The 13719-nt window shown below is 32.1% G+C and overlaps 1 protein-coding gene across 2 annotated transcripts in view; it reads right to left on the bottom strand.

Annotated features, from left to right (window-relative positions):
• Positions 1 to 1122: 1122 nt before the first annotated feature.
• Positions 1123 to 13719, bottom strand: part of LOC107069354 (Krueppel-like factor 7) — a 228228-nt gene continuing 215631 nt past the window's right edge. For both annotated transcript variants that reach the window (XM_015326605.2, XM_089169963.1), the window contains exon 6: positions 1123 to 13687. In XM_015326605.2, coding sequence (XP_015182091.1) covers positions 13512 to 13687 — 176 coding nt within the window. In that variant the 3' untranslated portion in view covers positions 1123 to 13511. The remainder of the gene's footprint in view (positions 13688 to 13719) is intronic.

Here is a 13719-nt window from a genome sequence, read left to right as displayed (position 1 = left end):
TTTACTTATTAATTTCTTATTTTTTTTTTTACTTATGTAATTAGCTTCAATATTTTTATGTAATTTTGTAAATCTTTAAAAATAAGGATATTTAAGATACCATAGGATTTGATAAGAGCCATCGAGGGAGAAAAAAAAGAATAAAAAAGGATTTAAAGATGTTGCGAGGCGGGTTTGGAACCCTTTGGCAATTTTTTCTTTCTTACTTTCATTCTATACTTGCTTCCTCTCTTTCTTACACGCATATACACACATATCATCACAAACATACACGTATATGTATTATACTCTACCATAGAGTTTTCTCGACTTCTCTTTTAAACTTCTTTCCTTTTTATTCGTTGTTTCTCTCATTAGTTCTTTCTACGCTCACAACTCCTTCGTTTTTATTTTGTTAAGATTTTGTGCTGTTTTTTTATTTTTTTTCTGCATTTCCAAACACGCATCTTGCTCCTCTTCTTTTCAGCTACTACTCGCAAATTTGTGCATAAACCGTATTCATCTAGCGAAACTCCTGTTGGACGGTCTGAATCTTTTAATTAGGGAAATTATGATCGTCTCACTTTTGAGTTTTATCAGGTTTTTTAGAATCCCCAAAAAATTTATTTTCTTTTTCATCAGACACGCGTGAGATCTCAACAAATGAAATTACGATTTTTTCTTTGAAAAATAAAAATCGAGACAATTTTTTCTATGATTTATTTGAAAAAAGAAAAACAAAAAAGAAAAAAACATAACGATTTTTGTCTATTTTATATTTTAAAAATATCTCATGTTTTTATATTTTTTACGTATATAATCTACTGTCTGTCCGTCTCTCTCTCTCTCTCTCTCTCTCTCTCTCTCTCTCTCTCTTATTCCGGTTATTTTTCTTTTTTTATATTTCCTCTCAGAAACGATCTTAACGTTAATCGATCATCGGAAGCTTTTGAAGTTGGTCGTAAAACTTGTGGTATGGGGAAACTCTGTTATCGTCGACGATAGTTCCAATGAAACGGAAACGATATAGACATAATATATATATGTATGTATGTATGTATGTGTGTGTGTGTGTGTGTAAAAGTATATATATAATAGAGTTTTCAAGGAGGACTTAAGTTTTGAAAGCAAAGCTCACTCAAGCACGATGAGAAATTTTTTTATTAGTGAATTATTTACAAAGCGCGGCCGACTCGGTCACTCCGTAAGCCGAATAAGAAGCGTGCGCCTTTTTTCGATAACGCAAAAATTCTAGGCAGACAACAATTAAGTCGACCAGATCGATACGAACGAAAGACGAAGGGACCATCCCCCGACACACATTTTTTTTCTTCCCGCATTCATTATTTTAATTTTTTAAGATTAATTTTGATTTTTTATTTTTTTTTCTTTAACTCGTTCCCCGAGGAAATTCCCATCATATTTTTCACTGAACGTTTATTTTTTCTTTTCTTTTCTTTTCTTTTTCCTTTCGAGTCGAATGAATGGTCGGTAAAAACAGTCGATAGAAAAAAAATATGGAATCTTTTTACCTTTCCATTCGTTCTGTGTTTTTCTTTATTTTTTTTTATTTTTTCTTTTTTTTTATTCTAATATCGATCGGTGTCCCTCGATCTTTCGTTACGTGCCATTCGTCGATCGTCAGCGATTCGTGCACACATCGAATTAAAGATTTAATAATCGCAAGTTACGCGGAAGAACGTTTCGTTATTCGTCGAATAATTCTTCTTCGTGCTACGCTTAATCGATAATTAATCGAACAATTAATAGTAAATTCATAACATTAAAACTTATACTTAGACGAGCTAAACACTTAAGCTTACTGGGTGTGTTCTCCCGTGATTTTTTTTTGTACAATTTTTTAATAGAAAAAAAAAAAGAAGAAAAAAACAACAAAGAGAACAATAAGGAGAAATGTAGTAAGTTTTGTTTGTTCTTTTTTTTTTCTTTTCTTTTTTTTTCTTTTTAATCCTTTTTCCTTTCTTTCTTTCTTTTTTTTTTTTATTTCTTTGTCATTATATTAATAGTTAGCGATAATAATATAAAGATAATAATTAATAAGACTCTTTATAGTAAATAATTTATGTAAAAATTTTGGATTTCAAATCTAAAAAAATGATCCATTCTCTCACTTTCTCTCTTTCATTCTCACATACGCGAACATGCACACCCTTTCTTTCTTTTTTTTTTCTCTTATTCGCTTTGTATTCTAAACGGTACAAGTTTGATTCTCGACAAACACACTCGCGCATCACTAAAAATTCACATGAAATACACTTTTACTAATTTTACGAAATCATTTGCGCTCTCTCTCTCTCTCTTTCTCTCTCTCTCTCTCTATCATTTATTCATTTCGTCTCATTACCACTGTTTGTACATCTTTATCGTTTACGCGTAGAATCGTTCACTCTCTTCCTCTCTTTTTGACACACAATTTCGAGCAAGTCAATCACAAGATCACGGACGAGGATAATCTTTTATTTCTAATTAAAAAAAAAAAAGAATGATTTATTACTTTGGATAAAATCTTGTAGATCCTAAAAAAAGAACATAAAAAAATCGTACAAGTTTATCGGCCAAACGAATAATTGAAATAATTTTGTTCATTTGCAAAGTATAATTATTCTTTTTATTTTAGTCGATTATCATTTGATTTTGTCCGATAAACTACTGAAATGTAAAAAAGAGACTTGTCGCATACATAGAACGATATTACACACTTTGAGCATTTATTTGACATATTATAGTATAATAAATACTACTAAATCTTCGATCCATAAAAACTTTAGCAAGCATAATCTATCAGCATCGAAACTTACGATTGCTGATGAGAGGGCTTGTGAGTTCTTGGATAAAAGATCGACGGGTGAAAGACGGCGAACAAGAAAGACGATCGTGACTCAAATTTGTGAGGTTTGGGTTAAGGGTTGGGAAAGTTGTGCTTTTGGAAGAAAAAAGGACTTAAACGTAACTTTCTTCGAGGCTATATTACATATCTTTCAAAACTCATTCACATTCATTTGCTAACAACGCATGCACACACGTGTACGTAAATCATTCGTAAAATTCAATCGCGTATTCTTTCCTTCATTCAATTTAGATTCAATGACAACAACAATTTTCATTTCAATTATTAAGACAATCAATGTTGTGTCACTTTTTAGAACCAGCATTAATAGGCCTGCGTAATAATCAGCGCGATTATGCGTTTAGGCGATTAGATGGAAGATATCACATTACAGGTTGTGCTTCTTTTTTATCAATTATTTCGCAAGACGTTCGTATGTTTTACTTTCTTTTCTCTCTCTCTCTCTCTCTCTCTCTCTGCTTCTTTTTCTAATTTTTTATTTTTAGTTTTTAACCGCCCCTTTCTTATCTTCTCAAGGATCAAACTAAATTAATCGTCCTCGATTCTAATCCCCATCCATTTTTCCTTCGCCTAACTAACGTATGGTAAATCCTATCTGGAATTACTCTACTATACATTTACATATATAATATTTATTATTATTTTATTATTAAGAATAGCAAATACAAATATCACATGTGATCACCTACGCAGCTCGTTTTACGAGCTTTAGTTTTCCTAATACGCCTTGTACAAAACGTTGAAAGTTAAGATTTTATTATTTTAATACTTCTCTCATTTATATCTTTTTTCTTTTTTTTTTCTTTTTTTTTTTTAAACTTTCTTCAATATTTCTCCGCTCTTACGGTTATCAATTTTATTGTTTAAATTTTCGAATAGATGAGCCCATAAATTCTTTGGTTTTTTTTTTTTTTTTAAGTTAGGACAATTTATTCCTAGCTTGAAAAATCTTACACTTTTATTGATCTCTTAATTTTTGTTTTCTTTCTTTAATTATAATTACAATCATACGTGCGAGTAAAAATGTCTTTTTTTTATTTCTCCATATATATATATATATTATATTTCATAAAATTATTTGAAATCATTTTTTAGATCAATTATAAGTATTCCTCGCACGTTGTTCATCACACTTTAATGACGTTTATTACCGTCAATTTCACTAAATTTTTCAATACGATGGAGAGAAGAAAATGTAGAAGAAGAAAGGGGATGGCTGGTGGTGGTTCGTAAATTATTATCGGAAGCGTTCAAGAGGAACGAATATACGCGTTCTTATATAAATGCCAATTCTCTTTTTCCTTTTTCTCTCTCTTACTATCTCAGATTCATTCCTTTTTCCCTCATACAGCATAAAACAATAATAAATGTACGAACGTCTCGGGAAATAACGCGAAGCGTGTTTATAGAGCGCGAAAAAAGATATAGAATAATAGAGGCGGACATTTTCTCGTAGCGATCGCGAGGAGAGGGTAGTTAAAGGGTGGTTTAAGGATGGGTAGGGGGATGTAAAGGTGCTTCCAAATGAGAAGAAGAGAGCACCACCGATCTTTTTATATGTTTTTGTATATGTTCGTGTGTGTATGTGTATTGTTCTTCTTTTCTTTTTTTATTTCTTCATTAAACGTGATTGAATTTAAAATACTATAAATAAGAACAAATTTTTATCCTTATCACAAAAGCTTATCGATAATTACAGTGATTTTGAAAAATAAGAAGTTAGAGACAAGAAGTTAAAAATAAGAAGAAGAAGAAGAAGATGATGAAGAAACGCGATGATAATGACGACGACGATGATGATGATGATGATGATGATGATAGTGATAATGATGATGATAATGACGAGGAGAAGGAATAATAATAAATAGAAAAAAATAATGAGGAGAGAAAGGAACGACGGATGCGTAAGCGTTTTATCCTTTCTCCTTATTATAATAATTATATTTCTCAGCGTTAATGAAACAACGATTACAACAAAGCTCTCCCTGCATGTCTCAGGCTATCTCTCTATGTCTTTCTTTCTCTTTCTTCCTTCCATTTTCTTTTTGTATCCTTATCTTTATCCACCTTTATCTTTTTTGTTCTTTCTCAAGCACACAGAAAACGTATTTATGCTAAAATACGTATTTTCATATACACCTATTTCACTTCTCGTATTTTATTTCGTTATTAGTAGAAAATACTTGCGCTTAAAAGCTTAACTCTTTGCGTTTGAAATCTTTTAATCTTTCTTTTTTTTTTTTTTTTTAACGCGCGCAAGATCGTACATAATAAATCACATATTATCGTTTAAGATTTTAATATTCACAATTATACAAATAGAAATGTTCGTGTATGTGTGTGTTTGTGTGTGTGTGTGTGTATATATATGCAAGGAGGTACATAAATCTGGAAAAATTATTTTCTTTTCCCGAGTTGCCCTCACTTTCACTTTTATCTCGTTCACTCATTCACTTTCTTTCTCTCACACTTTTTTAGTCGATTCCATATTTTTGTTTGACTTTCTTTCACGCTCTCATTCGTTCACTTTCATTTTCTCTCTCTCTCTCTTTCTCTTTCTCTCTACTATTTTATACCAATTTTACATGTACACAGGAATACCTATACACACAAGTTAGAGTTTGCATTTTACGTAGAAGAAGAAACATGACAATGACCGACAGTAAATTGTGACTGAAACATAGAACGTTGTTCTTAATGCCTGTATAAAATTCCTAAAAATACTATATTCTACCATGAATTATCTTTTATTTTCAATTTTTTTTTCTTTATTTTTTTTTTTTTTTTTTTTATGAATAACTGACTGAATGTTCTAGTGAGACTGACCGTTGGTTTGTATCTCTCATCTACGTTTATTATTTATTTATTTTTACGAAATTTCAATTACGTAATATTCTCGATTCTCTTCGTTTCCCATAAAAGGATATTTCAAAGAGCGGTTTGCCTGCCATAGAAAAATTCCAATCGTTCTTTCGCTTAGGCTCTCGAGAGGGTTAGTAAATCTGACGTCTTGTCTAGACGTATAAACGCGTTTGTCCGTCGATCATCTTGAAAATACTACGCGAAAAACGCAAATTCTTAAAATGGAAAACTTTCTGATTTTACAGTTTTTTTTTGTGTTTTTTCCTTTTTTACGTTCACCACCATCGATGTACTTACTACCCGCTTCTTTTTTATAATTTATGTTCTCAGCCCACACCGAACGATAATACGATTACTTTTTGCATCCCCCATCATGGAGACACGGGTTAAGGACGGACGCCTCTCGATTACGTTTACGCGCCCTCGATTTGTCTTCTTTTATTTTACTCGTTGCACGATGTTTTTTTTATTTTTTATTTTTTATTACAAGTCTTTAAATACCAAAGGTCACTTTTTAAAAATATAGGTATCTCATTTTTGTCTTCCAACCATTTCACTTAACTCTCGTTTCATTCGTATCAAACATTTTCTCTTTAATTCATTCATACTTTCACACATATGCATTTTCATTCGTTCGTTCGTTCGTTCGTTCGTTCGTTCGTTCGTTGGTTCGTTCATTCGCTAACTCGTTCATACATTTTGCCACACATTTTTTTTAATTATCTTTTTTTTTGCTCATCCACTTTATATCATTGATTCTCACTTAGCATAATCAAATCGTATTTATGTATTTATATTGTAGTAATACCTTGTTCTCACTCTCTCTCTTTTTCTCTCTCTTTTTCTCACGTTTTTAATTTATTTAAATCTTTTTCTCTAACAATGAGCAGTTCCTAAAAATAACATTACTCTTATCAGTTCGTATATTTACCTTCGTATTCATTAACTATTGTGTAGTTGTAGTTTTGGAATCCTTCTTATTTTTTTTTTCTTCAAATCAATACATGGCGCCAATTGGATGTTATGGGATATTTTTTGTTTGGTCGAAGAATAAATGCGACGACAGACATCGACATCGACGATTGACGCCATGCGTTGATAATAATTAATGATTTTTAATTAATACTTTTTTCTTAAGTCGTTTTAATAATGTTCTTCTTTTTTTTTTGCTTTTCTTTTTCTTTTTTTCTTAAAGAGCAATAAATCTTCATTCGTTTTGCTTGTAGAGTAGGAATCCAGTTTAGGTTTGAATTTTTCATCTTCTAACTCGCGTCGAGACAATTCTGTTTTGTCATCAAAGAGGAATCATTTTAATTTCATGAATTTTTTTCAAATACTTTCAAATTTAGAAATAAAATACAAACAAAGTGTAATTATTAATTTAAAATAATAATAATAATAATGTATTTTGATATATTTTACAATAATTTATAGAATGGCGATATTTTTATTATTTTTATTTTATGTTCCTCTTTCATGCGCAACCATTGTTTTTCTCACGAGCGGAGCACCATACCTGCGCTTAATTTTCTCTCTCTCTCTCTCTCTCTCTCTCTCTCTTTTCTGTTTTATTTTCATTCATCTATCGCAATTCCGCTTTTCACGGCTCGTAATTTACAGTTACTATGCAACATGACTGAAAATACCTTAGACCACGATAATACAGTTAGGATCGTACATGTACGTATCTATGTACGCGTGTTAATGTATACGTGTATGTATAAATGTGTGAGTGTAAGTGTAAAAGTTTTTACTCTCGTCTTCCTTTTATTACTATCTAGCTTTTTAACGTTTATGCATTTTTTAATCTTTTTATCTTGTTTAAAGAGGAGTTTTTATTTATTTTATTTTATTTATCATTAGGTTTTATTTTCTTTATTATTATTATTATAATTATTATTATTTTTATTATTTTCAGAGCTTGCAATCTCGATCTTATTGTATGCGAGTACTGTAAAACACTTATGTTCGATTATTCATACCTCGTACAACGACACGACTTGTCCTACGCTTTTTCCTTAGATTTTTTTTCTTAGGTACTTAAATCTCTACCTATCTATAACCATCTACTTAGAAATCTTTCACACCCACAAACACACAAATTCATATTCTATCTCGTTTATTTCTTCTTTCACAATCATCGTCTTTATTCACATTCATGCAAATCACATCACACGATCGCACCAAATCATTCTCAATTCTTCTTAAATTTCCTCTCTCTCTCTCTCACCGTCATCTCGATCTATTTATCCGTCTATCTAAATGCCTATCTAACGTCATAGCTATCCCACCTATCTATCGTAAACGTCTAACTACTTTTATTTAATCAAACTTTTATTTTCGCGCACGGTTGGTTTTTTATTTTCAATGATTTTTTTTTCTTTTTGTTAACTTTTGTCTTACCTTACCTAACATAATTTTACATCTGTCGCGTGGTTTTTCTTTTTTTACTTATTTTTCTCTTTTTAAAGCTAACGATCTTTTCTTTGCGTTGTTTTTCGCTATTATAATATTTACTATATCTACAGGGAATGAGGGGTAGAGGGTTGCAATGTGTGTGGTGGTAGGAAGGAGAGAATTTTTAGGAGAGGGAATCGTCGGATCGATGCGATGGAAAATTACCCTCGATAAAACGACCCTAAACATTTTACTTTTTTTTCTTATATTATCTCTCCATAATCGTATGTGAGTGTTTGTGTATGTTTCTGTGTGTGTTTTATTTTTTTAAATAATACGTGTGCCGATTATCATCCGTCGCAACCTTTGAATTTCTCTCTCTCTCTCTCTCTCTCTCTCTCTCTCTTTTCTCTCTTTCGGTTTTATCAAAATTAGCACACACTTGTGTACAAATAAGCTAAAATGAGAACTGTGCGACTTTAAAAAAGACGTCGTTGCTTTTTCTTATTTTTTTTTTTTGTCTTTTCACCGTCCTTCACGGGACTTATTCTTCATCATTCTTTCATACTTCCATCCCTGTTTTTTACTCTTTCAATCGTTCCATTCGTTCTGCTGCATTACGTTCTTAATTATTTGATCGTACGTACTCCTATTAACACATTACTCACTCGCGCATACACGTATAGTTTTTTTCATAATTATTTTTTTTTCTTCTTTATTTTCTCTTTCACAAAGACGAGCACACTTCGTACTTTCGTTTCGTTTTCGTCTCGTCTGCGTCTCGACTCGACTTGACTATATTATAGCGAAAAACCAGGGGGTGGGGGCGTCACGACCTGACGACAACCACGATATCTCAATATGACTATCAAAAAGACATCTGGCATCGTATATTCCTTACTTTTTTTTTTTTTTTGTTTTTACTTCTTTATCTTAAACTCGTAAATGCATATATATGTACATATATATATGCATTTATATATATCTTTATTTATTTATTTATTTATTTATTTATTTATTTATTAATAATTAATCGTGAACATGGTAACAAATAATGAGACACTGAAAAAATTGCACGATATACAAATTTAGTATTTTGCGTGGTTTTTTCTTCCGACGATCTTTCACTCACTTTCTCTCTCACTCTCTCTCGCTCTCTTTTCCTTTTTTACACTCTTACTTTCTATCTTTCTTTACGCTTTTGTATTATTTCTTCTTTTTTTAAACACATACTCGCAAGACGCGCAAGACGTGTATTTTTAGTTTCATTTTGCTTCTTTGCGAACATGCGTACTTATTTCTATACTTCCTTACATTCTTTTTTTTATCTCGCAATCATTTATAGAGCACCTACACCTGCATACACATACACACATACGCACACGCACACAAACGCACACATGTATTATTTCAATCATACACAGAAAACATACACGCACGCGCAACAGACAAACATTTTCAGTCAAACTTACTTAATAGGTACAGTATCGTTTACATTCTACGTGCGTTATCAATTAATTTATTTGGCCACTGAACATTTAAAATGTGAGTTTCATTTTCGTTTTTATCATCTCGCATCTAACACCACCTCTCGACTCGATATATAATTATATAATCTTCGGCCACAAAATGCTTCAGGTAGATTTTTCTTTATTTATTTTAATCTTTTCTTTTTAGTCTTCGAGGAAATTCGTTCACTATTCTCTTTTTCTTTTTCTTTTTCTTTTTCTTTTTCTTTTTTTCTTTCATTTGAGCTTCATCATCCTCTCTACTTTTCTCTCTTTCATCATTTCTCTTCATTAAATACCTTTTCTTATTCTTAATAAGAGGTCACGTGTCCCAGTTAGAAGATTTTATTTTTATTTTTAATAACAGACTCGACTTTCTCTCTATCAAGCAACTCGTACTTCCTTATTTTTATTTCTGTTTTTTTTTTTCTTTTTTTTTTTAAACTTTTTTATTATTTTTTCTTTATTTTTATTCTTATAACATCGTCCTGGACGATCACACGAAATTAAAATTCGTTGGACGATCTTTTCGTGAGTTTCGCCTTGCTTCGAATCACGATCGAACATTTAGAAACTGTTTTTTTTTTATCTTTCTACGTTCCGTGTTTGTGTGTATTTCCTCTATTTATAAATAATATACATGTAATTAATAATATGGTAGAATTCGTGATCCGGGATTTGAGCTTTCCGAGCGACTGCTCTAACCAACCATTGAGTTGTCCTGGGCCCTCGATCCCCTAATATATATGTGTATATTAAATACCATATTATACTAAGTTGGCCAATAAGCTCATGCATGTTTTACTATGAACTTTGATGAAAACTTTACTAATTTATTGGCCAACTTAATACGTCAATTATTTCCTTCTTTTTTTTTTCTCTTTTTTTTTGTCAGGTTTTGTCGAAATTTTCATTCACATAATTTGTTCAATTTCGTTGATCGTTTGTGCGAAAAACACGGATTAATCGTAAAGATGACCGTCTGCCCTATTGTTTTTGGTCACCCATCAAAGAAGGCAATATTCGCAAGTATTAAAATTTCCGAGACGTGAGAAAGTTTCGACGGGTATATTTATATATCTTCTTCTTCTTCTTCTTCTTCTTCTTCTTCTCCTTTATTCATTACTTTTTTATTTATTTATTTATTTATTTATTTATGTATTTACTTTTATTTAATTATATCTTTTGTGCGGAATACTGTTCGTATGCTTCGACCATCTCTTCTCTTTCTTAAATATTATACGCCTGCCTGCTTCCTCCTTTATTCTTTATGAAATAGGATGAGAATATTAAAAAATATATTACTTATTTCTGCTATATGTTTCTGATGAGAGATTTATTTCTCGTCTCGTCGAGTATAACCTTTTTTGATGAGCGACCTTGACACACGACCAGTTATCCGATCTTTTTTAATTATCTCGACCGTCCTTCGCCCTCTTACCTTATCATTTTTTTAAAAGCCATCGTACAAAAGTACAAAGTCGTATGTATTTGTTCGTAAAAACGCATATATCGTTCTTTATATCGTTCTCTAGCCGAAACGAATATTTATTACTTTTTGCAATTTTTCGTAAAAAAAGAACGACGAGTATATAGTATCGTCGCACTAATAATAATTCATTAATTAGAATAATACAAATAAAAAGCATAAGAAAAGACTACAGAGAAAAGAGTGTTTGTCCATTTGAAAAAGAAAAATCACCCGTTGACGAACGGTCGAAATTTCCTGAAAAACTTTCGTTCTACAATATCGAAAATATTTCGGGAATGCCCAGAAAATCCCTTAGGGGATTAATGTAGAAGAAAACAGAAAGGAGAAGGGCTGAGGGGTGCACGCGAAGAGGGAGGCTTGCATCGAAGGTTCGCGTTATAATTTGCATTGTTAATTCGGGATTAACCGCGCGGTAAACTTTGGTTTCGTCGAAAACTGGTAGAAATCACGTATTCGATTACAGGCAGCTTCGTATTTGTCTCCTCTTCCCTTCAACCCATCCCCACTTCCCATTTCTCATTCCTTCCCACACTTTATTCTCTTTCTCTTCGTCTTTCTCTGTCCTTTTCGCTTGCGCACACGCCGCGTACACATACACAAAATATTTCAAATAGATTTAATGCAACAACGTTGACGCGCGAAGGCGTTCATCCCTTTCTTTATTCTTCATCCCTTCATCTATTTTTTACTTTTACTTTTTACTTTTTTTTTTTTTATTAATTATTTATTATTTCTTTTTCTTTTGGTTAAATCGTTCACTTACGGTTATACAGCGAAAAATGAAATTTCAAAGAAAATCACACTAACGTTTGGCACCAGTAGACTGCAATTTTATTATTGTCCTTACTCTTTTTTTATTTTTTTTATTTTTTTTTTATTTTTTATCTAGAGATTAACGTATTCGCGCGATTATTGTGCATTGTTTTAGTAGAAATAAATTCGCGTTAGATCGATTGTTCGATCGATCAATAGAAAATTATAGCCGCGTCAGTAGTTCAGTTAAAGAAACTTGTTTGATCGTATTTTTTTTTTTTTTTGCAAAAGGCAGACGGTCCATATTACATAAGACATTTGTTATTTAATATTAATAATAATTTTTTAGCTTTCTTTCTATCTATTTTCCATTGAATCAAGATTTCTTCAACTCGCGTTTCCTTCCTTCCTTCCTTCCTTCCTTCCTTCTCTCCATCTTCTTGTTCCTTATTTTTCTCTCGTAACTCCCATACCAAGATCGACGGTCGCGTGGATTTTAGAACATAATTAATTGGCAGTGATTGATGGTCTCAAGGCCGAAGAAAGGTATTTTTGTATCTTATCTTCGAACAGGAGAAATCGTACATACGTCTACTAAGAAATCTATCTTCTTCGTCTTATTTTTATTTCATATTTCATATTCTTTCACTATATTAATTAATCTCTTCTTCATTCGATGATTATTTCATGACCGTCGATCTACCTTAATTTCTAAGTTTAATTCCTCTTCTTTTTCTTCTTCTTCTTCTTCTTCTTCTTCTTATTCTTCTGGAAATTAATGGAATGACGAACGTATTTGTATGGAGAAAAAAATTGTTTCACTTCAAGTAACCATATGTTCTCTTCCTCTTTCATGAAACTTCGAGACATCTAATCGCCGTTAAAAAAGATTTCACGAATAAGCTCGAGAAGGATATCAAAAATGAATGCGTATATAATATGTCCTATCTGTTTTGAATCTTCAACGCGTCTCATCCTTAGAAACGAATTTGTTCGTTCGATAGAACAATTAATCATTTATTTTGTTGTTTTTTTCTTCTTCTTTTCTATTTGTTTTCGTTAAGTTCTTTAGCGAGCTGTTCGATTCGCTCTCGTTGCAAGTCGAAAGGCGAACACACACAAACCCACACGCGAGCTCACTCACACGCAGCACACGCACACATATACAACACATTCACTCGATCTTTCATTCTATTTTTTTTTTTTTTTTACTCTCTTATTCCCTTAACAAATACAAAGGGGGCATTTTTGAAAAGGAGGCGAACAATTTACGAGGATATTTAGGTTTCCCCGTTTGGAAATAAAACGTCGTCAGCGATTCATTTTTATCATTTTCTTCTTCCTCTTGTTCGCATGATCGACGCCATTTATTTTGTTGTTTGTTCATCATCATCATCCTCCTCCTCTTCCTCCTTCTTCTCTTCCTTCTCCTCCTTTTTCTTCTTTTTCTTATATTGTTTTTCTTTTTCTTCTTCTTCGTCGTAGTAGTTGTGTCTTCGTTATTTTTCTTCTTCTTTTTCTTTTTCTTTTTCTTTTTCTTGTTCTTGTTCTTGTTCTTCTTCTTCTTCTTCTTCTTCTTAATGTCGTCGTTTTTCTCGGTAGACCGTCGCATTTCCTTGCAGCTTCGAGGACCGCTCGGGGTGACGATGGATTATACGTGTCTCTTCATGTGGAGCGCTAGGTGATCGCTGCGTGAAAAACATCGGTCGCAGTGTCGACATTTAAATGGCTTCGCACCGGTGTGCTTGCGATAATGGCGCGTAAGCTCGTCCGAACGTGCAAATCGCCATTCGCAACCTTCCCAGCTGCACTTGTACGGCTTCTCTCCTGTAACATTATCAAACAAAAATACAAACATT

This window comes from Polistes dominula, unplaced genomic scaffold (assembly GCF_049000335.1).
Source record: "Polistes dominula isolate Pdom_NZ unplaced genomic scaffold, Pdom_raw_medaka contig_49, whole genome shotgun sequence".
In the NCBI taxonomy this organism is placed as follows: domain Eukaryota; kingdom Metazoa; phylum Arthropoda; class Insecta; order Hymenoptera; family Vespidae; genus Polistes; species Polistes dominula.
Note: the sequence above shows the minus strand (reverse complement) of the source record. Positions and strands in the feature narration are given on the sequence as shown.